This window comes from Labeo rohita, chromosome 19, assembly GCF_022985175.1.
Source record: "Labeo rohita strain BAU-BD-2019 chromosome 19, IGBB_LRoh.1.0, whole genome shotgun sequence".
Taxonomy (NCBI): domain Eukaryota; kingdom Metazoa; phylum Chordata; class Actinopteri; order Cypriniformes; family Cyprinidae; genus Labeo; species Labeo rohita.
In genome coordinates this window covers 19985097-20010909 of record NC_066887.1, presented here as the reverse complement: position 1 = coordinate 20010909, position 25813 = coordinate 19985097, and the positions used below count along the sequence as shown (strand labels likewise).

At 36.3% G+C, this 25813-nt stretch overlaps 1 protein-coding gene across 7 annotated transcripts in view; it reads left to right on the top strand.

Moving 5' to 3' along the window:
- The window catches only part of trps1 (trichorhinophalangeal syndrome I), a 137141-nt gene extending 127152 nt beyond the window's left edge, over positions 1-9989 (top strand). For all 7 annotated transcript variants that reach the window (XM_051137234.1, XM_051137241.1, XM_051137240.1 and 4 more), the window contains one exon: positions 6378-9989. In XM_051137234.1, the coding sequence (XP_050993191.1) occupies positions 6378-7517 (1140 nt within the window). In that variant the 3' untranslated portion in view covers positions 7518-9989. The remainder of the gene's footprint in view (positions 1-6377) is intronic.
- Positions 9990-25813: the final 15824 nt, after the last annotated feature.

Genomic DNA, 25813 nt, shown 5'->3' with positions numbered 1-25813 from the left:
ACAGAATTTATTCTTGTAAAGCAAAGCTGAATTTTCTGCATCATTATGCCAGTCTTTATTGTCACGTGAACCTTCAGAAATCATTCTAATATGCTCATTTATTATCATTGTTGAAAATAGTTGTGCTGCCTATTTATAATATAATATAATTAATTAATGAATTAGTGAATCTTTTTCAGGATTCTTTGATAAATAAAAAATAAAAAGAATTTATTTAAAATGGAAATCTCTTGTAAGGAAATAAACTACTGTTCAAAGTTTGGGGTCAGTAATGTATGTGTGTGTGTATATATATATATATATATATATATATATATATATATATATATATATATAAAAAATTTTATTTTTATTTTTTTCTTTGAAAGAAATTAATACTGTTGTTCAGCAAGGATGTGTTAAACTGATAAAAAGTGATAGACTTACAGTTTTAGAAAATATTTCTATTTTGAATAAACACAGTTTGTTTTTTTTTTTTTTTTTTTTTTTTTTTTTACTTTTTATTCATCAAAAAATCCTAAAAAAAACAATCACATGTTCCAAAAAATACTAAGCAGCCCTGTTTCCAACATTGATAATAAATTAGCATATTAGAATGATTTTTGAAGGATTTTAAAAGTATATTAAAATAGTAAACTGTTATTTTAAATTGCAAAAATATTTTTTTTCTATGTGTTTTCTAATTTAAAAAAAAAAAACATTAAAACTCTTACTGATCCCAAACTTTGGAGCAGCAATGTATATTACAACTTCGCTGTATTAGCACAGGAAAGAATGAATCATGCATTAAAAAGTAGCCGACGGAAAATAAGTCACAGTGATCGTTTTGACAATTGCAAAGTGGCACTAGAAGTATTGGTGAAAGAGTGTTGTAGAACCGTTAGAACCTCAGTTATGACCTATTAATAAAGACTGCTACTTTACGTTTCATAAGCGTACAGTGCTGGTAAAAATGTGTATTTTTCCTCAGCTTGTATATAGAACTAGCAATAGCGTAGATCTGTATTTTATTAGTTCTAGCTCACCACACACCTTTGATACTTACAAGTGTGATACTGTGTGCGTGATGATCTAAAGCCTGTGTAATCCAGCGGTGGACCGAATGACCAATTTAGGCATAGTCTTTTTTTGTGCTCTTCTCTGTGTTTTTACTGTAAAGTAGCTTCTGCAGTGGACCATCAGGTTGTGTACACGTTACACTCCACTAGAAGCTAATAAACAAGATGTGGAGATGTCTCTCCGAAGCCCTCGGGATCCTCCGAAACACTGCCGATTGGCTACAGGATTTGTTTGCCTGATGTTTCTGTTTTGGGTTTCTGCTATAAGATGCTGAGTCATCTTCCGCAGTTTGATTTCTGGAGCCGAGTAACGGCAGCGGGGCTGTTCAGTAAAAGATATCTCGTAGTGTTTCAGGTTCTCGGTCTGATAAATAATCGAGTGACTGTTTCACTGATGGCGCGCTAACGCGGGCCAGCGGAGACTGTGTCCTTCATGTCAGCCTGGCAGTCGGGTTTCCAGTAGTATTTTTTATATTTTTGAATAAAAACTTTTATATGCTGTACAGAAATCATTTCATAATAGCACCTCATAAAACCTCACTGTAGAGAGCCCTAAATGGAGGTCTGGGCTCCTCGTGCCAGAACACATTGCAATAATAAATGTCTCTCAGATTTTATCTTCTAATAATAGGAGCCGACATGCGCCGTAGCTGTGCGTCAATGCCCGGCATAAAACTTGCGGCTGCCTCCGTTTTTCTGATTCACCGTCATGGAACTTTTTATGTGGGACGCAGAAAGAATACGTCGTTCGTTCTCCAAAAAGTTCTCGCTGCTTCTGAACTCTGACCACCCGTTGGAACAAGAAAGCCCAAAAGGTAGAAAGAAATAGCTAGAATAGCAGCAAGTTTTTTTTTGTTTTTTTCCCCCATTTTCACACACAGCACAGTCGAGACAGGCCTTCCAGGCTCTTTTGAGCATTTCATACATTTCAGTGTTTAAGAAAAAAAACTAAGCTAAGGTACTTAAATTGTCAAAACTAGATAAGATGAAATAAATAGAGAGATACTCAAGGTTGCCGAATAGCTCTACGGTGTATTATTACAAAAGAGACAACTTGTAGAACTATTTTCTTTTTGTGCCATATGTATTTATCATTTAATCTTATTTTTGTATTTTATTATTTTGTAAGGATTTTTTTTTTTTTTTTTTTTGGTCAGAGGATGGGTGTGGTGTTGTCATGTGCATTTAGTGCCATACACAATTTTTTTTTTTTTCCCTTTTTTGTCATATACACTACCAGTCAAAAGTTTCTGAACAGTAAGATTTTTAATATTTTGAAAGAAGTCTCTTCTGCTCTCCAAGCCTGTATTTATTTGATGCAGAGTACAGCAAAAATGGTAAAATTAAAAAAAAAAAAATTTAATGTTTGGAAAAAAAAAAAGTTTTCTATTTGAATATATTTTAAAATGTAGTTTTTTCCTGTGATTTCAAAGCTAAATTTTTAGCATCATTAGTGTCATATGATCCTTCAGAAATCATTTTAATATTCTGATTTCCTGCTCAAAAAACATTTATTATTATTATTATGTTAAAAAAAACAGCTGAGTAGAATTTTTTTCAGGTTTCTATAATGAATAGAAAGTCTATCTGAAATAGAAATCTTTTGTAACATTATGCATGTCTTTATCATTACTTTTGGTCAATTTAAAGCATGCTTGCTAAATAAAAGTATTAATTTCTGCAATTTCTTTCCATAAAATAAAATAAAAAATGATAGTGTATAATGTTACAAAAAAGTATTTTATTTTAAATAAATGCTGATCTTTGGATCTTTCTATTCATCAAAGAATCCTGAAAAAAAAAATTACTCAACTGTTTTAAATATTGATGATGATAATATGTTTCTTGAACAGCAAATCAGCATATTAGAATGATTTCTGGAGGATCATGTGATGCTTAAGACTGGAGTAATGATGCTGAAAATGTAGCTCTGGTCACAGGAATAAATTACATTTTAAAATATATTCAAATAGAAATCAGTTATTTTAAATAGTAAAAATATTTCACAATATTACTGCTTTTGCTGTATTTTGAATCAAATAAATGCAGGCTTGGTGAGCAGAAAAAACTGCTTTAAAAACATTAAAAATCTTTCTGTTCAAAAACATTTGGTAGTGTACATTCTAGTTTAATACACATTTATTGTATTTTTCTTTTAGTTTTTTAAGGGGTTTTATTTTTTTATTTTTTTAAGAAGCACAAAAGGTCAAGTCTGCCAGAATTTGCTATATATTCTGGTTCTTTTTAAAATCCTTAAATTTTATTATTAAATGTGCAGGGACCACCAAACGTAATCCCACTCTTGTCAGTTGTTCATTTTGTACTAGTAAGTAGATATAATCAAAGGCTTTAAGCCTTTAATATCTCTTGTCTGGTTTAATATTTAAAACCGAAAAATCAAGAACTCAGCCACAGATAAAACAAGCACCATTCATTTAGTTAAATAATAATAATCCTTATTAAATTAGACTGAAATGGAAACAGGAAAGAATGCCTTGTTTCTGAAGTGTGCAGTGAGGGCCTGACATGGTCCGGCAGTAGAGGGCACTCTTTCTTTTTGTCTGGCTTTCATCCCCGTCCTCTCTTCAGACAGACAGCCTGCCTGACATGTTCCAAAGAGTGAGCGCTTGCATTTTAACACCATCCATCACCGGGCATTAACCGAACTTAGGCAACACAGTAAGATTTGTTTTAGATTTAACTCCGGTCCCCAGTGGCCAAACATTATTGAAAATATGCATCTCCCGTTTCTTCCTCTAGAACATATGGTGCGGAGCCAAAGGCTAGGTTGAGGCGGCTTTGTCGGGGCTACACTTCTACATAAATTATTTTTCCAGCTTTTAAGGAAAAAACGGGTACCAGAGAAATGACATTTTCCTTCGGGCACATTGAAGCGCACTTGTGCTTCCCAAGCCTGCGAAGGATTGCTTTCCTTAGCCTAAGAACATGACGGTGGATCTGGGTGCTACAAAGGCAAGTGGCTACCGTACATGATTGATTCCCCCGATGTGCCTCTACCTCAAAGTCAACAAGCAGTTGGAAGGTGGTGGTAAAGGGGGGAGCGACATGGTTCTTCTGCCAATTATCTCTGGCTCTGGGTGAGTCGTGGGTGATCTCTGCATCAAGCGAGGGCTTGGAAGAATGTGTCTGGCAGTGTAGCAGAAGACTAGATGAGTTGCGTCACCTTACTGAAGTTTCCCCCCGAGCCACTGCCTACCCGGATGGAATCTGAGCTCAGAAAAATAGATTACAGACAAGTGCTCCATTCTTTCCCTCCTGTTGCAGGTCTGCCACCGAAGGAAATATGCATATCTCACATCTCTCCAACCACAGTAGTTTCCATTTTAACGCGGACGTAAAGGATGAGAAATGAGAAGGAACATACTGTTACTTCAGGCTTTTTCTTGTAGAGCAGCACAATTGATAACCGTTTCACTCGTTGATTCCTGTCTCTTCCCGGTAGTCGAGTCACTTCGCTCATTTATATTTGTGAACTCAATGTACTGCCTTGGGTTTTTGAGCAAGGCTTACGTAGTCCAGTGAAAATAAAGCAGTAATTAATAGCCATTTGATGGCAGATTATTATGCTAACCAGCCTAATTACAGGAGTGTGTCCTCCGAGTCCCAGAAGGGATGAATCACTCTGCTGAAATCACAATATTAGATCAGAGACGTTTTTATGAGGCAGTAAATAGATCAGGTCCAGTCTTGCACACATTTGGGGAAGCGTGTGAATATTTGTTTGTTCGAATCACACTCGAGGAGAGTGCACCCAACCGTATCCAAATCTGGTATTAAAAGCGTTATATTTTTAACAGAGAAGCTCTGGTTGCAGTGTTTTGGGGTTTTTAAAAATTTAGTTTAAAAACATGTCTACATCTTTAGAAGGTTACTTTGGAAATGCAATAGTTTACTCTATTTAAAATGTAGTGTAAAAAGTAGTGTAACTCTTACAAGTACTTTATTAAAGTAGTGTAACTGATTACATTTGATTACTTTTCTAAATGTTTCATTACTCATTTTCAAACATTTAAACCAGGCTGGGTTAACCTTACAGTAGTACTCAACACTGATTACTGTCAGATTTTTAAAATCCTTCAAATTAAGATTATAAGACTACATTTTAAGGCACAGCCATCACAAAATCAGACTTTAGCAACTCTTTTACTTTGAGATTGTTCTAATGTTAAATACAGATTTAAAATCTAAGATGTAATTTAATACCTATGATACTGTTTTTGAAATCAAATCTTTGGTCAAAGTCAAGGTAAAAAAAAAAAAAAACAAAGTTTAAATTAAAAAAATAAATAAATAAAAATAAAGCATATACTTAAACCCAAATAGAAAATAAAATAGTCATGAAATCATTCTATTCTGTCCTAAACTCATGAACCACTGGTGATTCATATTTTAGATAAAAATAAGCATCATGTCACTGACCCCAGTTGACCTTTTGCAAACAGCTTGATTGACAGGCAAACTGACCAATCATAATGCTAAATTTGCCATTCTGTCAGACAAGCAAATCAGACAGGAGAGTAGATTATCTTTGGTGGATTTAAAGAAGTTCACTTCCTGAACAAAAATTTTACACATAATGTACTCACCCCCTTGTCATCCAAGATGTTGATGTCTGTCTTTCTTCAGTTGTAAAGAAATTGGTTTTTGAGGAAAACTTTTCAGAATTTCTCTCCACAAGTTTGAACTTCCAAAATGCAGTTTAAATGGAGCTTCAAAAGGCTCTAAATAATCCCAGCCAAGGAAGAAGGGTCTAATCTAGCGAAACGATCGTTTATTTATTTTTTTTTTTAATTGACAATTTATATACTTTTTAACCTCAAATGCTCATCTTGTCTAGCTTTCCGTGAACTCTGTGTATTCCGGTTCAGTACAGTTAGGGTAGGTCGAAAAACTCCCATCTCATTTTCTTCTCCAACTTCAAAATCATCCTACATCGCTGCAAAAATACCGACCCGGTGTTTACAAAGTGAACATACAAGGAAGATAAACGCCCTTTACAAAGAAAGGTAAAACAGGAATGAAGAAAATGAGAATGGGAATTTTTTTCGACAGTTATTGTTTCAATTTTAAAGCTGAGACATTGTTTCATACCAGAAGTGACCTGCTCTGTCTTGTCTGTTGGCATGTTGTCAGTTTCCTCTTTGCTCCACAATGTATTTTTCACTGTGTGAGAACATGAGGTGTAGTGTGAGAGCGGCATGGTTTGTCGTACATAGCCTCCTTAACAGTAACTAAGGAGGGTGGGTTTTTGTGATGGGTAAATTTCAAAATCTAACGATTTGCATGTCTCTCTTTCAGACCCCCAGACCGCTGAACATCATCAAGCAAAACAACGGCGAGCAGATCATCCGTAGACGGACACGCAAGCGCCTGAATCCCGACCCCGTACCGTCCGAGCAGGTTGGTTCCAAGCAGCAGCGCGTCAACAGCGAGGAACGTCTCAACGGCAGCCCCTTAGAGAGGAGGACTGAGGAAGCAGGATCCGATGGGTCTTTATCACGTGCCGAGGCTCAAGCCCAGTTGGGAAAATACGAGGCCTACGGTCCCTCGGGACCCAAAAGTCACCCTAGCCCCCGTTCCACCCACGCGTTCCTCGTCAACCAGACGCTGGAGATCCATAAGCGTATGCCACCCCTGCATATGCACAAAAGCCCTGTGGACGGCGGGGCAGAGGGCAACGGGCTCAGCGCAGGAGCACCCCAGGGCGGGGACGGCAAGGGAGGTTCCGAACGGGGCAGCCCTATTGAGAAGTACATGCGTCCGTCGAAGCAAGCCAGCTACTCTCCCCCTGGAAGCCCTATTGAGAAGTACCAGTACCCGTTCTTCAGTCTACCCATCCTTCACAACGAGCTGCAAAACGAAGCGGACTGGTTGCGCTTCTGGACTAAGTACAAGATGTCTGTGCCGGGCAACCCGGGCCACTATTTGAGCCCCGTAGCTGGCCTTCCCAATCCGTGCCAAAGCTTTGTGCCTTACCCTGCCTTCGGCTTACCGCCTCATTTCCCCCCACCGACCCCTTCTGGACCCGAAAGCGACACGCCTCTCGATCTGGCCATGAAACATTCCAAACCCAGTCCTACGCCCAACGGGACCCTCGTCGCCAAGGAAAAACGGGCATCGCCCGTTTGCGAAAGGGAGCGGGAGACGGAACGCTCGGAAGAACCCGAAGAGGACCGCCCAAATTCGCAAGTCCCCAAACCGGAGAAGGTGGATCAGGCCACGCAAGATGAGATCTCGAGCAAATGCGCCCACTGTGGCATTGTCTTCCTGGACGAGGTCCTGTACGCCCTGCACATGAGTTGCCATGGTGACGGCGGGCCCTTCCAGTGCAGTATCTGCCTGCACGCTTGCACCGACAAGTACGATTTCACAACACACATCCAGCGAGGCCTCCACCGGGCCGCCCCCGAGGCCAACGCCAACCCCTCTAACCAATGAGCTTTACAAACCTGCAGTGCGAGCACAACTAGAGCGAGCGCTTGTACGAATGAATGCATTGAACTTCTTTGCTTGAAATGTGCCAAGACGGATCATGGTGCCTAAGCAGCCAATGCAAGAAACTTCAGTCAGCATAGCATTTCTGTGGGAGCTCACACACACACTTCGAACGAACAAAAACTGCTTTCGGTACATGTAGCTACTCAATCTAGATATATTTTATTAGTCCGGATATGTAATTTTCGACAAGGCAGTTCAGCAAGCAAGGTACATCTACTCCAATCTAACGCTTCGTTTCTCGTCGTCGTGTGTTTTATGGAAAGTTCTCTTACCTGGTTCTGATAAAAAAAAATGAGGATGTGTTTCTGCATGTGTGGCTCGGTGTAGGAAAATGTGGCAGTCGTCTGTCACTATGGCAACAGCATAAATGACTGCCGTCCTCAAACAAACATCCAGCATCCTCAGGGAATGTGTATGGCTGAATAGACAACATTAGTTTATAGTCTGTCTCTAGTTAACATTATACTAAATGTCTTATGGTTTTGTTTGTTCTTGTGTTATAGTTATAGGGTTAAGAAACTCAAGTCACAGAATTCCATCAAACTTTTTTCAAAGCTGCTGCCTTAGTTGCTGGGATGCAATTCTCTACTTTAGAATTTGGGAAGGAATAAAAAAAAATATTTTTTTCTAGGTTGTTAATAGTAAAATCGTATTATCAGTGCCTGATATATTGTACAAAGTATTTTCTACATGAGATATGTTGATATGCAACATTGAACTCGCATCTGAATAAGAGCCTCGAGTTTGGCTCTGACAAACGTTTACATTTGCAAATGTAGCAAACGACGTAATGAAGCAACACCTGAACTTACTTTCTTTTTTTTTTTTCTTTTTTTTTCACAAAAACAGTAAGACGATTACATTTCCTTTCCTCCAAAGGTGGAATATTAAACAAAAGTACTAATTTTGTTTTTTTCTATTTTTAGTCTTTGGCCACAAAAGGGCACTATTCATTCCATTTTCTGTTGCCTCTCCTTATGTACTTGTGCTTTGTAGTTGATGAAGAAGCTTGTATTGGACTGAAGTCTTCCTGTATTTTTCTCCTGCTCTTCTGAAACCGAACATTCAAGGGAAACTGATGAGTCTGCGCTTTATTTGGACACTCTACGGGAGCCAGTGCTCTATAATATAAATATGATAACTTTCTGCCAGTCTAAATTCATTCTGTTCCGCCTTTAATTCTAAAGAGCAGTTGAAAACACCTTTGACTTGTTTTTTAACCATTTTATTCAGTGTACTGTTGACGAAACGTAATAACTGCAGGTGTTTCTGGTGCCTTTCGATGGCAGTTGTCTCAAAGAGGCATAACATTGTTATTTATATTGTTGTTTCACCCAGCTGTACTTTGGTTTTTATGCTCCTTTTGCTATTTTTAGCACGTGGAGTGGACTACCTGAGCGACTGAAAATGTGTTTTTATTAATGAGCTCAGAAATGATCCAAACACACTTTATCAAGTCAAGCGCTTGATATATATATATTTTAAAAGCTGTTGATGCATCTTCAGAGTTTTCCATTTTATTTGAATAGGAAAACGAAATTTTAAACTCCCAGATTCTGTTTTTGTTTGCTAGCAAACAAACAGTTTTTTGTTGTTTTTGTTGTTGTGCTCCCTCTCCACACTTGCTCCTTTTCATGGTCACAGGTTCAGAGTTGGGTCTGGTCTGACTTCTTACAGACTGTCTTACAGACATTATTTATATGAACTGGGGAGAAGGGGGAGAGATTGAGGCTCGAAATGTCTGATTTGCTCTCTCTCGGTTTCTCCGGAATAGCCTTACAACGCTGCTTAACTGCAAATGCCTCTTAAAAAATAACTGAAATCATTATAGACCGTCGCTTTTCAACAAACCATTTATACAGTTGGGTATTAAATAACATAAGATTCTTTATTTTTATTTTGTCTAAATTTCATTTTAATTTGAAAATGTTAATGCTTGCACTTCAGTTACTCTATTGCAAAAGATGAAAGATGAAATGTGTTATTAGCATGCTAAGTACAGGTACTGCATTATAATAAATGAAAGAGAACTTGCCTATGTTTGAAGGCCTTAGCAATATTGAAACACAAGGAGTATTTGATGGAGCCTGGAAGCTTGTTTGGCCAAGGTCAAGGCAAAGGGCATAAATATGTAAATGTTTTAACCATTATTCTTAGAATGTTGTTTTTACACTTGCTGCATTTAAAGTGCATAGATGATGATTTTAGGATTTTCTTTTTTTTTTCAGCTGCCACCTTAACTTTTATTTTTATTATTATTTTTTCTTTCTTTTTTGTGTGGTAGGTTTTTACATGCAAAAAAGGTTCAATAAAGATGGCAAAGATGTCTGTTACATCTAAACTTGAATAATAATGATGATGACGATGATAATAATAATGATAATAATAAAATAATAAAACATTTTAGCAATTTTTCTGTGTACCTTATTGTGTCATTAGAATTTTTGTCTGTTTGTTTGTGTTTTTTTGTAATTTAAGATTCAGGGACTTTATTGCTTCCATGATGTTTTTTGTTTTAATATATTACGGCTGTCACAGTTCCTCGATTCAATTTGAGTACTAAATCATCAACTGCAATTTGCACATGTCGAGTAACCGGCAAAAATACCGGAAGTGACGCATTCAAAGAACTAGATTCCATGAAATGCATTATTAGATCTTTTTTCAATGCTGCATGATATAATAAACCCATTTAAAATAATAATGCCATTGGGAATTCAAAAACGCTATGATTCAGTTATTCATCTGGGAATGCCATTTAATCAGATTTGTAAAGTAAATAATTTATAATAATGTATAATATAATATTTATATTTAGAATTGTTATATAATTATTATATATTTTTTTAACTTCCAAAATGTAGTTTAAATGTAGCTTCAAAGGGCTCTAAACGATCCCAGCTGAGGAATAAAGATCTTATCTAGTTAAACGATTTGTAATTTTTTTGGAAAATAAAAATTTGTATACTTTTTAAGCACAAAAGCTTAAGCACAGGCTCTGGGATGTGCGTTCACAACGCTACGTACTACTGAATCATGCTGAAAGGTCACGCGGAACGTAGGCGAAACTACAGACCCAATGTTTACAAAGCAAACGCACAAAGACTAAGAAAGTGCAAGTAAGTCAAACGCTGTTTACAAACAAAAAAGGTACAACGATGTTGGACGATTCTGAAGTTGTAGGAGAAAATAAGATGGAGTTTTTCGCCATTCTTTACCTTTTTGAGCCGGAGTGCACAGACGATGAACTTACACGTGATTCGTAGTAGTGATGGGAAGTTTGGATCATTTTACCGACTTGGACCTTTGAGTCAAATCTTTTTTCAAATCATTTCGTTCATTTTAGCAATATATAATTAAAATGTATAATTAAAACACATCTACTGCTTACACAAACGTGGATCACACTTCAAACAAGACAAAACTGTAATGCTACAAGAAACAGAAAATATTAATTCATTGTTTACCTGGGTCTTTAGTCTATGATTAGCTCACCTCACCTCTTATCTGACAAGTTTTTGGGTTTGAGTCATTCGTTCATCACGTGACAGTCCCATAAGCTCAAACAATGCAGTGTGAGCTGGAAAAAAAAGAATTGATTAGTTCATCTCTCGAGTCTTCAGGTTCGAGTCGTTCGTTCATCACGTGACAGCCCCGTAAGATGAACGAACGACTTGGAAAACCCGAAGACTCGAAACAGGTGAACTAATTCCAGTACAGAACCTAATAGGATGTTGCGCATGCACGACTGAACAAATCACTCCCCGAGACGACTTGTTCTTCCTGAGTCACATTAAAGATTCGTTAAAAATGAACAAATCATTCAAGTGTGACCCATAACTAATTCGTAACATCGTGGACGTGCATCCCAGAGCCTGTGCTTACATGAGCTTTTGTGCTTAAAAAGTATACAAATCTGTATTTTTCGAAAAGCTTTCTGCTAGATCAATCCTCGGCTGGGATCGTATAGAGCTCTTTGAAGCTGCATTTAAACTACATTTTGGAAGTTCAAAATCGGGGCACCAATGAAGTCTATTATATGGAGAAAAATCCTGAAATGCTTTCTTTAAAAAACATTTATTTACAACTGAAGACAAAAACATGAACATCTTGGATGACAAGGGGGTGAGTAAATTATTTGTAAATTGTTGTTCTGGAAGTGGACTTCTCCTTTAAACAAGGATTAGATCGCGCTGTGAAGTGTAAAAACAATCGGCATGCCGTTTTTTACAGTTTTGTTCAATTAAAAACTATTAAATATGTATTTAAGTCATTTTAAAGGCTATTTAAAGGATAGGTCTATTCTTATTACCACCAAAATTGATTATCATCCAATTACTCAGTTAATCATCAGAACAATTGACTGATTGCTCGATTACTAAAATTGTTAGTGACAGCTCTATAATATATTTGAAAATGTAATTTATTCATGATGGCAAAGCTGAATTTTCTGCAACCATTACTCCAGTCTTCACTGTCGCATGATAATATATGTATCACAAGTAATTTACACATTAGCTTTTTCTATTTCAAGTAAATTAACATTTTCATAGTTTTTTTTTTCAGTTATTTCAATCCAGTGGCCAGCAGTCTAGCTCTACCCATGTCTATTGATTATTCTGTTCAATCTGAAGAGCTAGATCTAACCTTTTGACGGTTGATGAACATGAGTCGCGGGATTGTAGTATCTTTGTATTCGCCGTGCCACATGACATACAATCCAAATGAAACCTCTGACCTCTCACAGAGCTGTGTGGAACTGCTATTGATCGCCATCCAATTGTTTTTTTCTCTTGTCCTACAAGACTGCTGGTTAAGTGCTCATTTATACATACAGTCAGTAGGATGTAGGCTAGTTTAAGTTACTGAAGGAAAAAGATATTTGCAGCTACGTAACTTAAGTTGCATGTTTGTCTTCTTTTATAGTGAAGACTTGTGTATTGAAATATTCAATTAGATTTTTTTTTAGTAAATAGTGAAAAATTTCAGCCTCCTCTTTACTCAAAAAATTGCCTTAAACTTTTCTTCGACTTTCTACTAGTCGAAAAAGCCATCTGGCATGAACAGTGACTTCTTTTGATTTTGCTTTTTTCAGTGCAAGTTGATTCCATTTCAAAACACTCCTCTGAGATAAAAGTGAGGATGAATGCTATCCACAACTGCCATAACCCTTTCTCCAAATGTTCTCTTGCAGTGACAGCTGCAAATGGAAGTCTTCATAGCCTCAATTTTTCCTTGCTCTTTCTTATTTTTGTCCCACTAACTCTTTACTCACCTTTAAAGTCAAAGGCCAACCAAACCTTGAGAAAAGGTCCCTGACCTCTGTGTGGCTGGCCAGTGGATGTTGAAGAGACAGGGCAGTGAGTCTTTGAAAGCAATCCTCACAGGACTCTTCTGGACATGTAGCTGGTCAGCTCTGCTCACTGTGGGATACTGGATGAGTAACTGTCACTCACATGAAGGTGATTCATTGTCTGGGGTTTTATGGCAGAAAGGCTTTAATGCCGGAGAGGTTGTCTGGCTTCTGGACTCTTGGAGTTACATACTTTACTCTATAAAACTCTGCTGAAGAATCCTGCAACGACATTGAAAATGTGACATACAAATGTGCAGTTTTAGAAAACCACAATTTACAGATAATATACAACTTAAGCGTTTATTGCAAGGACTTAATAAAAATGAATTAAAAGTAATTACAAATTAATATGAATTATAATGAAATTATAAGTAAGCAATAAGGCTGAAAAGCATTACCTGCTGGGGGAAAAAAGTTGGCTGGTTTTAGCTCGTTAGCAGGCTGGTTTTAGAAGGGTTTTGGCCAATTTGTTACAGAACGGCACCAGAAGGATGCTCTTTAACTGCGCTGTTTTTTCAGTTTCACTTTCGCTTTTGAAATCAATCACGTCCAGCAAGGAGAGAGGAGGGGAAGAGGGGGCAAGGCCCACAGATGACCCCCTTGGTGCCGGCCCTGCTTCCTTAGCTGGCCAGGATGAGAGACCAGTTGGAACAACCTGCTAAAACCAGCTTGACCAGCCTAGCCAGGCTGGGAGACCAGCTAAAAGCAGCTACTTTTATTTTCATACAGACCATTTTAGGCTGGTTTTAGCTGTTTTTTTTCCAGCATGATTGTTAGTAGGGCTGGCCCCTAATAGTCAACTAACCGTTAGTTAAGAAGAGGCTTTGGTCACAGAAAAAAAAAAAATCCAGAGGAAGTGGCAAAGGCACACAGTCCGTTACGGACAAAATATTAATGGCTGGTCTACGTGGTAATACTACATCAGGCAGGACATCCAAATGCACACCTATCATTCATAGAGCTCAATGTCTTTTCACCTGAAATAAGTAGCAGCAACTTTACATAGCCACTAGGGGTGTAACGATACATGTATTCGTACCGAACCATCACGGTATGGGCATCTTCTGAATGCGTCTCTCACTGACAAAGGAGTATAACGTTACTTTAAAGGCTTGTGCACTCAGCTTTCTGCGAAATGGAGCTTTGTGCTCTTGTATCCTACCTCTTTCATTCGGCACAAATCCAAATATTCCATAATATTTCCATTTTTGTAATGCATCCAAATGCTAAACTAGTATTTATTATGTAAATTATAGACTTTGTACTTCAGTCACGTTCTAACGGTGACACAGTAAGGCGGCCGCACTGATGTTTGTTTCACTGTGTTTTATTTTGATAAAGTGCTGACTGCGTTGTCAAGTTAGCAATGCTAGAAGCCTGAAACTGATATGTTTTGTGTTTGTGTGAGCCGGCGCAATTACTTCAACTTTCCTCATACCAGCAAAATCATCTTAAACAAAAAACAAATAGAATGTCTAATGTCTAATAGTCGACTAATGCTTAAAATGAACGACTACTAGTCGTCCAGAAAAATCTTTAGTTGAGGGCAGCCCTATTAGGCACAATGCGTGTCTGTAACCCATTCAGCTGCCTCGACTACCTTAATGCTTCCATAAAAAGGTTACCACATTATACAAACCAAAAATGTGTATTGATATGTTACTTTTTAAAAGGTGAATTCATTAAATGTTATCCTCCTGCTCAAAAATACTTCCTGACAGTGACAGTAATGGCAATAGGATGCATTACTAGGTGTAACATACCTCATCTTATGGAACTCAAATAATAACAGATAATAGTAACTCCTCTCATATTTTTTAATACTTTATATTATATTTTCTCACACACATCTCATCTGTTTATCTCTCAGCATGAAGCATGAAACCGCTGTTTTCCTTCTTAAAGTTTAAAATGAACCTATTTGCGGCACAGCAAGTGTTTGCAAGCGTCATTACAGTGTGAACTGATTTATATAAAGTACCATACCTGACACCAAATAAGTAATACAGCAATATCTCCTCCGCACTTCAGAAACCGCGGGCTTTCACACAGATGCGTGCACACGTTTTGACAAAGAAGGGCGTGGCCTCAACAATAAAGGTGAATGACGCCAGCGGGGGTCACTCATACCACATTCAATAAATAACAAACAGTTAATTTTGCCGAAATACGTAATACACGGAACAGTTTTGACGCCATATGGATTGTTTATGCTAAGGGTGTTTTGCAGTAATACACAGAACCGTTGAGTGAAGCCGTTCTTTATCGTGAATAAAACTGCTACAGTCGACCTCTCCAGACACATCGACGCGTTCGCCATCTTGGAACGGTCTATATGTCGTCACTCACAATAAAAATCAATGAGTTTCAAGATGCAACAACATTACCCCACCTAGTTGCAAAAAACTTGTACAGGTAAGAATGTGTTTACAAGTTTTTAAACAAAAGTACCTTTTTAAATGCCTTGTTAGCAGTGTATTGTGTTGGTTTAACAAATGCATCTTCTGTAGTCTGTTGAAGATATAGATATTCATACATGCATTAAAAAAAAACACAGCTGTTGACCAATCAGAATCAAGGACTGGAACTAACCGTTTTATAATAAAAGTGAATGTAATAATAATATAAATACGAATATTTATTTTAATAATATATTATTATTTAATAAAAAGGGCAAATCCAGCGTTATGGATCTGACATGTTGCATTAGGGATATGACATAAATGCTTAGAGAATGTATATGTTACCAATATACCAAACCATCTGTTTATATTTTAATAAACCCTTGTTGATAGTCTAAACATCAGAAAAATATCGGTCTATGCACAAGCTTCTGTGTTAAAAAAGGAAATAATCATGCGTTATGGATGTGACAAAAAATGGCACCGTTTTTGAGAGACTATATAGGATTTCTGCGAATTAAAATGCACAAACCAGACGCAATAATACCCAACAAACAGAGAAGCGATGGCTCTTCACAGAACATGTAATTGTTACTTTATTTTAATTTAAATGTGGCTATTTATGAGGAATATGTACTGTTATAGATGTGACAAGCCTGAAAATAACACTTACCAAACTATGGAAAATCATGCACTGAAAAAAATAAAGCTTTAAAAACTTTAAGAGAGATCTCACATAGGTATTTGAACCACCAAATGTTGACATCTGTGCTATCAGTATAGTAAAAACCTTTGGTAAAAACTTTATTTTTTCATGGTAAGGTTGACATTTGCATGGAATTACATGGAAAAACTAAAACTTATTTATAGCCTACAACTGCACTCATGCTTGTTATATTGCTAAATTGACCCTAGACCGTATTGTGTATAATTTTTAAGATGCAAATTATTATTAATGCAATAGTTTTATTAAGTATCGTCATTATTAACATTGTCTTGAGCATTTTATTGACAGAAGTCAAAGTTAGCCGACTGAAAGTTCTGCTGCTTGAGGCCAGTAGACAGATTACATGATCTGAAAGTGAGAATATCACAATCAGAATTTAATCTCGACTGAGAGCACAAAGATCAGGCAGTATCATTCATCTCTGCTTGCTTTTGTTGTCCTGCATGTATGGTCAAGTACTCAGACTGTGCCTAGGGCATGTGTATCTTTGTGTAGATAACAGTTATGGACAAATCAATTGACAGACAAACTAATTTCCATTCCCAATTAAACAAACAAACCAACCTCAGTCCTCGTAGCCTTTCCAACACACATGCAGTAGCTTTATAGTTCCTTCATATATGTTATATACATATTCACTTCATCACCAACTTATAGAAAAAGCAAGACTTGATTTGAAACCTTGATTTGCGTGCATGGCACCCAAGGCCAATGATGTTTTTTTCCTCACTCCCTTGCTTAGTTTTCATCAGCGCCGTGACCTTGGTGAGCAGTTCGATTATCTATCAGCCAAAAGAGGTTGCTTTGCATGTAAACAATATTCCGTCAAAGATGGAGGAAGTCCTTGAATATCAAACATCTGCATCCAATATGCTACTCCTCAGGTCATCTGGGGTGGAGATATGAGCTGATTTGGACATATATATTCTTAATGATATATATATATAATCTTTTTTCATGAAGTTTTTAAAGTCCACTACTTGCAGTACCAATTTCAAAGTTAACTTCAGGCAAAAAATATTAATTAAACAGAACTTTGTCTTTCCCTGGGCAAAATGTTAAAGATGGGTCTGCAGCCATGTGGCACATTTGACATTAAAACTGCAATAAGTTCTGGTTGTGGGCAATTATCCCACTCAAAGTTTATTCAAAACACCAATTAAGAAATAAATCTTGACGTAGGCCAACAACATTGCATCTAATATTATTATTCTCTTTATTTTTGCTTCTTATTTCTGTCCTCTTCCTTACTCAGTCAATACATACCTATCAGTTAGCAGGATGGTGAGGACATTGCCCCTTTCACCGATAAGAAGAAATAACTTTGAGATTCCTAAGTGTTTTGCCTCTTCAAGTGCAAGTGAAGATATTCCTATCTTCTGCCTTTTTATAATTTAAATCACAATGGACAATTGTACACAATGGGCTTTATCATAACAGGATGATTATGTACGCTGTGCACAGGCCTTTATCTTGGTGAAACACGGCTACTCGACTGACCTTTGTCCGGCTGCGCAGGCGTTCTAAACTGCCATTGCTCATTGATACACAATGCACCTTGTTCAGTGCCCTTCAGGTTTTCCCCAGCTGTACTCATTCCATCAACGTTCTTTGCAGAGGACTAGCTAATTTCACTCAAGCTGTATTCATCACCGGGCAGGTCCGGAGAGGTAGAACACTGTGGAATGAACAACAATTAGTTTTGTGAACATATTGGAAGACTGTTATTACAAACTTGGCCAGAGCTGTTGCCTTGGCCTAAAACACCCCCATTACAATTGTATTTTTTTTTCAATTGAATTGATTTGTATTGCGCTTTTAACAATGCATATTGTTCCAAGGTGGCTTTGCAACCCCAGTTAACAAGCTAAAAGTGACTGTGGCAAGGAAAGACTTTCTAAAATGTAAACTTTAGAAAAGTTGATTAGGGTAAAATGATCTGGCTGACACATTTTTAAACAAATTCACACAAAGTATTTATATTCACATAGATGCGTGGGTAAATTTGACTACATCCAACTGCACTGTTCAGGATATAACAATATAATGATTTTTTTTTTTTTTTTTCCGCTGGTCTAGTTGGTGCAATTTACCTTAACTTCATGTATTTGACAGAAGCATTTAAGGTACACAATGCATTCATGTTTTATGTGTTCATGGATTCCTGGGAGTTAAACCTATAACCTTGTGTGGCAAGCTCCATTGTCTCTCTAATTTGTACTATTTGAGTTACAACAATGCAATGCAATATTTACAGGCCCTATACCACTCAAGATTGATCTACTTTCATTTTTAGCAATTTTTATATATATAATATTTATATTTTTAATTAAATGTTACATTTATTTTAATGCTTATTAAATTAGAATGATATTTTAAGAAATATTTCTACCAAAACACATTCTTATTAAAGAAGAAGTTCACTTTCAGAATAAAAATTTCCTGATAATTTACTCAACGCCATGTGATCCAAGATGTTCATGTCTTTCTGTCTTCAGCTCCAAAGAAATTACGTTTTTTGAAGAAAATATTCCAGGACTTTTCTCCATATAGTGGCCAACGGGTTGAAGGTCCAAACTTCAGTTCCAATGCAGCTGCAAAGGGCTCTACACAATCCCAGATGAGGAATAAAGGTCTTATCTAAGTAGTGAAACGATCAGTCATTTTCTAAAAAAAGTTAAACTTTTTAACCACAAATGCTTGTCTTGCACTAGCTTGACTTTGCGTGTTACATAGTCACGTTGAAAAGGTCACGCGTGGTTAGTTCTTCATCTGTGTACTTCAGTTCAAAAAGGAACTTCATCTCATGTTCACCTCCAACTTCAAAATCATCCAACATCGTTGTTTTACCTTTTTTTTTTTGTAAAGGATGTTTGACTTTCTTTGCATGTTCGCCTGGTAAACATTGGGTTGGTACTTTCTCCTATAAGTCACTCATGACTTTTCCAACATGATAACGTAATGCGCGAGGTCGGGCTGGTGCAAAACGAGCATTTGTGGTTAAAAAGTATATACATTTTTATTGTTTTATGAAAATGACCAATCATTTTGCTACATAAGATCATTATTCCTTGGCAGGGATCGTATAGAGCCCTTTGAAGCTGCATTGAAACTGTAATTTGGACCTTCAACCTGTTGGCCACCATTGAAGTCCACTATATGGAGAAAAATCCTGGAATGTTTTCCTCAAAAACCTTAAATTCTTTATCACTGAAGACGACTGGAATCGTAAAGAGATCTTTGAAGCTGCACTGAAACAGCAATTTGGACCTTCAACCTGTTGTTCCCAGGATTGGAGAACAATCCTGAAATGTTTTCCTCCAAAACCTTAATTTCTTTACGACTGTGTGATTGAAGATGAATTGAAGATGATTTACTTGCGACTGGGTCACATGGGGGTGAGTAAATGATCAGGAAATGTATTCTGAAAGTGAATTTCTCTTCTAATACTTTCAAGACTCACACAAATCACTTTAGGAATTATCCATGTTAGCTAGCTAGATAACATTATTTCAAGTAATATTGAATACATCACAAAAAAACTCATATTTAAGTTAGCAAAGAATAGAAAATAAATGTACATGATTAATGAATGTAAAATTTGAAACTGCAGCACACACGTTATATATTGTGATCGTAACGGCTTCTAATAAAATAGGAACACGTGTATGACAGACACTGTGGCTGGCATTGGATGACACTCCATGATGGCAGATGGGGCACAGGTGTGGTTGATGGTGGCCCAGGGGCGGATCCGGGCATGACAGGAGCTAGTGAACCTCAGGATGGGTGTCTTACAGTGTGAGTAGAGAACAGAAATGTTTTTAGAGCAACATAGAGAGACAGAGGTATTAATAATATTCAACAGCAGATCAGAATGACACGAAACATCTCTTTTTAGCATACTGTACAAGCAGAAGATTTGTAAGAAGATTTGTCGTTTGAGATACAGAGACGGTTGCGCAATATCAGTTCAGATATTCCGTCTAATGTTCTTTCTAATTGTTTTAGTGAAACAATATTTGCACTCTGTTTGCACTGTAGGAACTATTAACTTCCGAGCTGTTTTTTTTAGTGTAAGTGTGGATGTCCATGATTCCATTTTTTTTTTTTTTCTTTTTAGCCAATTAATAATAGCAGAGAAAATTTGTGTACCATTATAAAACTGAGGGATAGAACGTACAGTTACTTGTTTACTTACTTGTTTACTTACACATATATATATATATATATATATATATATATATATATGTGTGTGACCCTGGACCACAAAACCAGTCTTAAGTCGCTGGGGTTTATTTGTAGCAATAACCAAAAATACATTGTATGGGTCAAAATTATAGATTTTTTTTATGGTGAAAATCATTAGGAAATTAAATAAAGATCATGTTCCATGAAGATATTTTGTAAAATTCCTAGTGTAAATATATCATAACTTTTGATTAGTCATATACATTAAGAACTTTATTTGCACAACTTTAAAGGTGATTTTCTCAATATTTTGATTTTTTTTGCTCTCTCAGATTCCAGGTTTTCAAATAGTTGTATCTCGGCCAAATATTGTCCTATCCTAACAAACCATACATCAATGGAAAGTTTATTTATTCAGCTTTCAGATGATGTATAAAGCTCAATTTTGAAAAACTGACCCTTATAACTGGATTTATGACCCTGGGTCATATATATATATATATATATATATATATATGAAGTCTGTATCCTAACTTTTTAAATGCGTAAGTTATTTTCTGTGACTGTGTAAGACTTCCGATTTATTAGCTGCTAAAAATAGCCAAAATAACTATAGAAGAATAACAATGTCAGTATTTTTCCCCTGCTTGCAATGATTTTGCAGAAATTATTAAATTCATACACAAATAGGACAGCTGAGAGTTATAGGCCATGCATACACAGTTCAAGAAAACGTGTAGAGTGAGTAGTGCCATAAATATTAACTGATTTCTTAAAATGAATAGTAAAACTAATACTGCAGCGCTAGTTACATAACTGTGAACAATAAGCGCAAAGGGAAATGAATCATGCCGCTGATCATTTATTTTTAATCTGCACTGTTTTTGACTAAAATAATTATGCCCATCTGATAACAGCACGACACTTTCACGCAATTTGCATGCCACGATTGTACCGCCGCCGTTTTATCTTAATTCCTTAAGGTTATTCTCCATTTTTGATACAGGTTTATCAAAGTATGCAATTAAGCATTAGATAACTCTGTGACACTGAGTCACTGGATGTCTTTCTTCTTCATTCTTGCCTATGTTATGCAATTAGCACTTCATTAGCGATGAGAATCGGCCCATTTTAGGTTGGGGTGTCTGACGGCCACATCCCCAGGTTGTCTTGTGATACCGAGGAAGGAGAATCTGAGGATGCGCACTGCTCTAATGTCACGAGTCACCAGTGGCCACATCGTCCCCAGTGACCGAGACATCTGAACATGTTGGAGCAGCCACACCGCTGCCACATTAATGATTTATGAGTGACCTGGCTCGCCCTGAACTCCCAGACACTGAATGACAGGCGTCAGACAGCTAAGCTGAAGTTTGCACACTAGACAGAAGAGGACTGTGAAAGGCAACCAGCTTCGAATTCATGTACACTTAGGTTTTTCTTTCTTCAAAAAAAAAAAAAAAGGAAGAGCAGGCTACACTGTTTAAAAAAAAATCGCAAGAAACTATTTCTATTTACTTTTCTAACTTTCTAAACCAGTTTATGTCAAGAATGCATGGGCAAACCATTAAACTCCAGACCAGCAGGAGGTGCGATGGGCTGTAGAAATGTTATTTTATTTTTTAAGCAAACTTTAAATAAGTTGTTAACATTTTTAATATAATACTGCCGTTCAAAAGTTTGAGATCAGTAAGATGTAATGTTTTTAAAGAAGTCTATAATGCTCATCAAGGCTGCATTTATTTGATCATAAAAAAATTTTTTGGAACCTTTGATACTTTTTTCAGGGTTCTTTGATGAATAAAAAGTTAAAAACTAACATTGTAAGTCTGTTACTTTTTATCGATTTAACACATCCTTGCTAAATAAAAAATGTAGGCCTACTGACCCCAAACTTATAAAGGTAGTGTATACTGTTAGAAAAGATATCTATTTTTAAAACGCTATTTTACGTCTTAATATTTCACAATATTACATTTTTTGCTATATATTTTTTTTATCAAATAAACACAGTCTTGATGAGCATAAGAAACTTCCACTTAAAGGGATAGTTCACCCAAAAATGAAAATTCTGTTATTAATTACTCACCCTCATGTTGTTTCAAACCTGTAAAACCTTTGTTCATCTTCAGAACACAAATTAAGATATTTTTGATGAAATCCAAGAGCTCTGAACCTCAGACAAACCTCTGAAGCTCAAAGCACAGAAACGTGGTAAGGATAAAGGAGAAGAATTAATGAATAAAGTTGTTGGTTTTTTTTTCCTTTGCGTACAAAAAGTATTCTCGTAGCTTTGTAAAATTACGGTTGAACCACTGATGTCACATGGACTATTTTAAGTAAGTCCTTACAACGTTTCTGTGCCTTGACCATGGTAGTACCCTTGCTGTTTATGGAGGGTATGAAAGATCTCGAATTTCATCTAAAATATCTTAATTTGTGTTCTGAAGATGGACGTAGGCCTTATGAGTTTGGAGCGACATGAGGGTGAGAAACAACAGAATTTTAATATTTGGGTGAGCTGTCCCTTTACTTAACTGAACAAAACAATGCGTGGAATGTTGGACACATCATACATGTAGCAAAGGGGAAGGGGCAACATAATGTTTTAAAATTCATATATTACATGGTTGGGTACATACTTCACAGTGTATAGTATGTCATTTGAGATGCAACTTTGGACAGTGTGGCCCACTTGTACATGCGTTGCATGTCATACATGCATCTGTACATGCATTCTCAAGTAGCCAAGGCCGCAAATGTTGGTATTGGGATGGGCCCATAATTAAAATTACTTATAAAAAATTTGTATAATGTCTAAATACTAAATACTAAGTAAGTTTACAGTTTCTTCATTAAAAAATTCAAAAATGAATTTAGTAATTCAGAAACAGTATTAGTTATTTCAAGCTACATTAACATTTCAGTTTCTGTTAGTTTGAATGGTATTTAATAAAACCTAGTTTTGTTGCATTCCAATAACCCACAGACTTTCAGCGTAGATATGTGCGGTAGTGTTCTGAGAGAATCCTGGGGCCAGTTGCATAAACTTAGCCTCTATGTTAAGACAGTTTCTTAAGAACTAGTTTGACCAACTAGCAGTTAACATTTTAATCAGTCATATATTTTGGATTCAACTTAGACTAATCTAAGTTTTTATGTAACAGAATTTTACAAATTTTGACCAGACTTATAGAAAGAAATTAGATGACTAATTTTTAAGACTAGTCTAAACCTTTTATGCAACTGGCCCCTGATGTCATAGTCTTCTTGCATGAAATTTTTTTTTGTTTTTTTTTATTTATTTGCTACTGCTGCAATAATTTTTTGGAAGGTCATGAGAAGAAAAAGCAGTTGATACTTCTTGAGCGAGAAGCCTACTCATTCTTCAGCTGTATTTTTCTTTCTTTTATTTATTTATTTGTTTCTTTTTGAGTACTGTTATTTATAAAGCCCTCAGAGAGGTAATAAGCTCTTTGACCTCAGAGATGAAGGAGCCGGCCCGGATGAGATGATGACCCGTTTATCTGGGATTCCAGAGGCCATGAGCGCACCAGTGAAAAACGACTGGTAAGCGCTAGTGACACTGCACAGTATATAGATTTGACATTTGTGAGCTGAGCTAATAAATAGTGCGCTGACAATGCCAGGGTCTGGTTGTAAAAGGAGACACTGTCCCCGATACATTTATCTACAAGTGTTGGTTCAAATTTTCAGTGTTATTTTTCATCCTTTCAAAGGACACGATTTCACAATGAAAAGAATTTAGCAGCAAATGCTGATTTATCATGTAATTAAGCTATTAAGTGACATATTTTCAGTCATGGGTCGGCTCGCAAACAAGGAGTTAATTTCCTGTAGCAGATTTTGTCACGGCAGCCCTTTCCCCTAATTGTTCCCTGTAAAGCGTAACTGGTCTATCACACAAAATGTGATGACAATTAAATTCAGGTGGGCTGAAGGAAGACAGTAGGCCAGCTTGATAGCGGATACAGCTTGTTAAAATTCGCCCCATCCAACTTATTATAAAGCTAATAAAATCAAACTATCCAGTTAACATCTGTGCATATGGTGCACTTGGAGTGCGGGTTTGAATTGTCAGTCTGAATTGCAAAATGAGGACTACATGTATGAAAAAAAGAAAAATCTGTCTCCTGAAGTGAAACCACCGGAGAACCACCGCATTACAACATAACTAAAAGCAGTTCCAGATTTCCGCACATTTTTCTTGTCCTGTTACATCAGCTATAGTTGCATTACACTAGAGAAACAACAAAAAACATGAAGCAAGCTGAAGCGAAATGACTTTGTTGTAAGTTTTGAAATATTCATTCCATGAGGAAATGCCTTTATATGCTTGACGTGCCACAAGATTATTCAACAAGGCAAATGTTTGTAACATAACTCTTTAACTCTTTAAAGATGTAATGGAACATGTTTACTCCTGTTCCTAAAATGTGGCAGTGTCTTCTTTGGTGTTAAGGGAGATAAATAGTTGTACGTGATCTTCTGCCAAACCCATGATGCTTTGCAGTTTTGAGAGTGTTTCAGCTGCACATTTTTCATCAGGTGTGCGTAAAGAAGCAGTGGTGTAATTAGTGGCTCCTGTGCGCTGAATGCCAGCATTAATTACGCAGAGTATTAATGAGAAGTTATCATGAACAAAGTTTCAAAAATCCACACCTCATTTATCTCCATGGCATCTCGACAGCCTGACTAATGCAGGATGTCACCAGGCTGGAGTTTAATTAAATGCTTAATGCAAGCTTCTGTTTGCTCTGTGAGTCCCTTCTCAGTCACTTCGTGTGTTAGCCTGACTGCTAATGTCATTGCACAAATATCTTTCTGATCTCTTTGCTCATTTGAGTCCAGTGTTATGAGTGTTTTTTTATTACCAGGTACAATAGGGCAGCTTTGTGGAGCCAAGGATGTTACATAAAGCTAGAATAAAAGATGAGCCATCAGCATAATCCACTGTAGTATTAATTACCAACATTGAAGTCCTTTAAAAGAGGAAATTTATTTTTATTCATTAGTGAACGCTTGATGTTTTTTCATGACTAATGATTAAGCTTCCGATAGCTAGATTTGTAATTTTTGGTATTATTTCTGACTAAATAAAAACTAAATAATATTTAAGCTATGACAAATAAACATATGCTTGATAAATTATTTTATTATTATTATTATTATTATTATTACGCACTGTACCAATGCACTGTGACGCTCCACCACTGTGTGTGTGTGTGTGTGTGTGTGTGTGTATATATATATATATATATATATATATATATTTATTTCTTTATTATATTTATATTTTATTTCAGTTAACATTTTGAAGTGTATATATATATATATATATACACTTCAAAATGTTAACTGAAATAAAATAAACTTTTTATTTCAGCTAGTTTTCTCAACATTTCTCAATTTTATTTAGTTTAACATGTACCAAAATAACTAAAACCGAAATAGGTATGAAAAAAATGTTCTTTTCCAATAAGTTTAAACAGATTTTTACCTTTATAAGGCAATTTTTTTCTAACCTTACTACACTGCC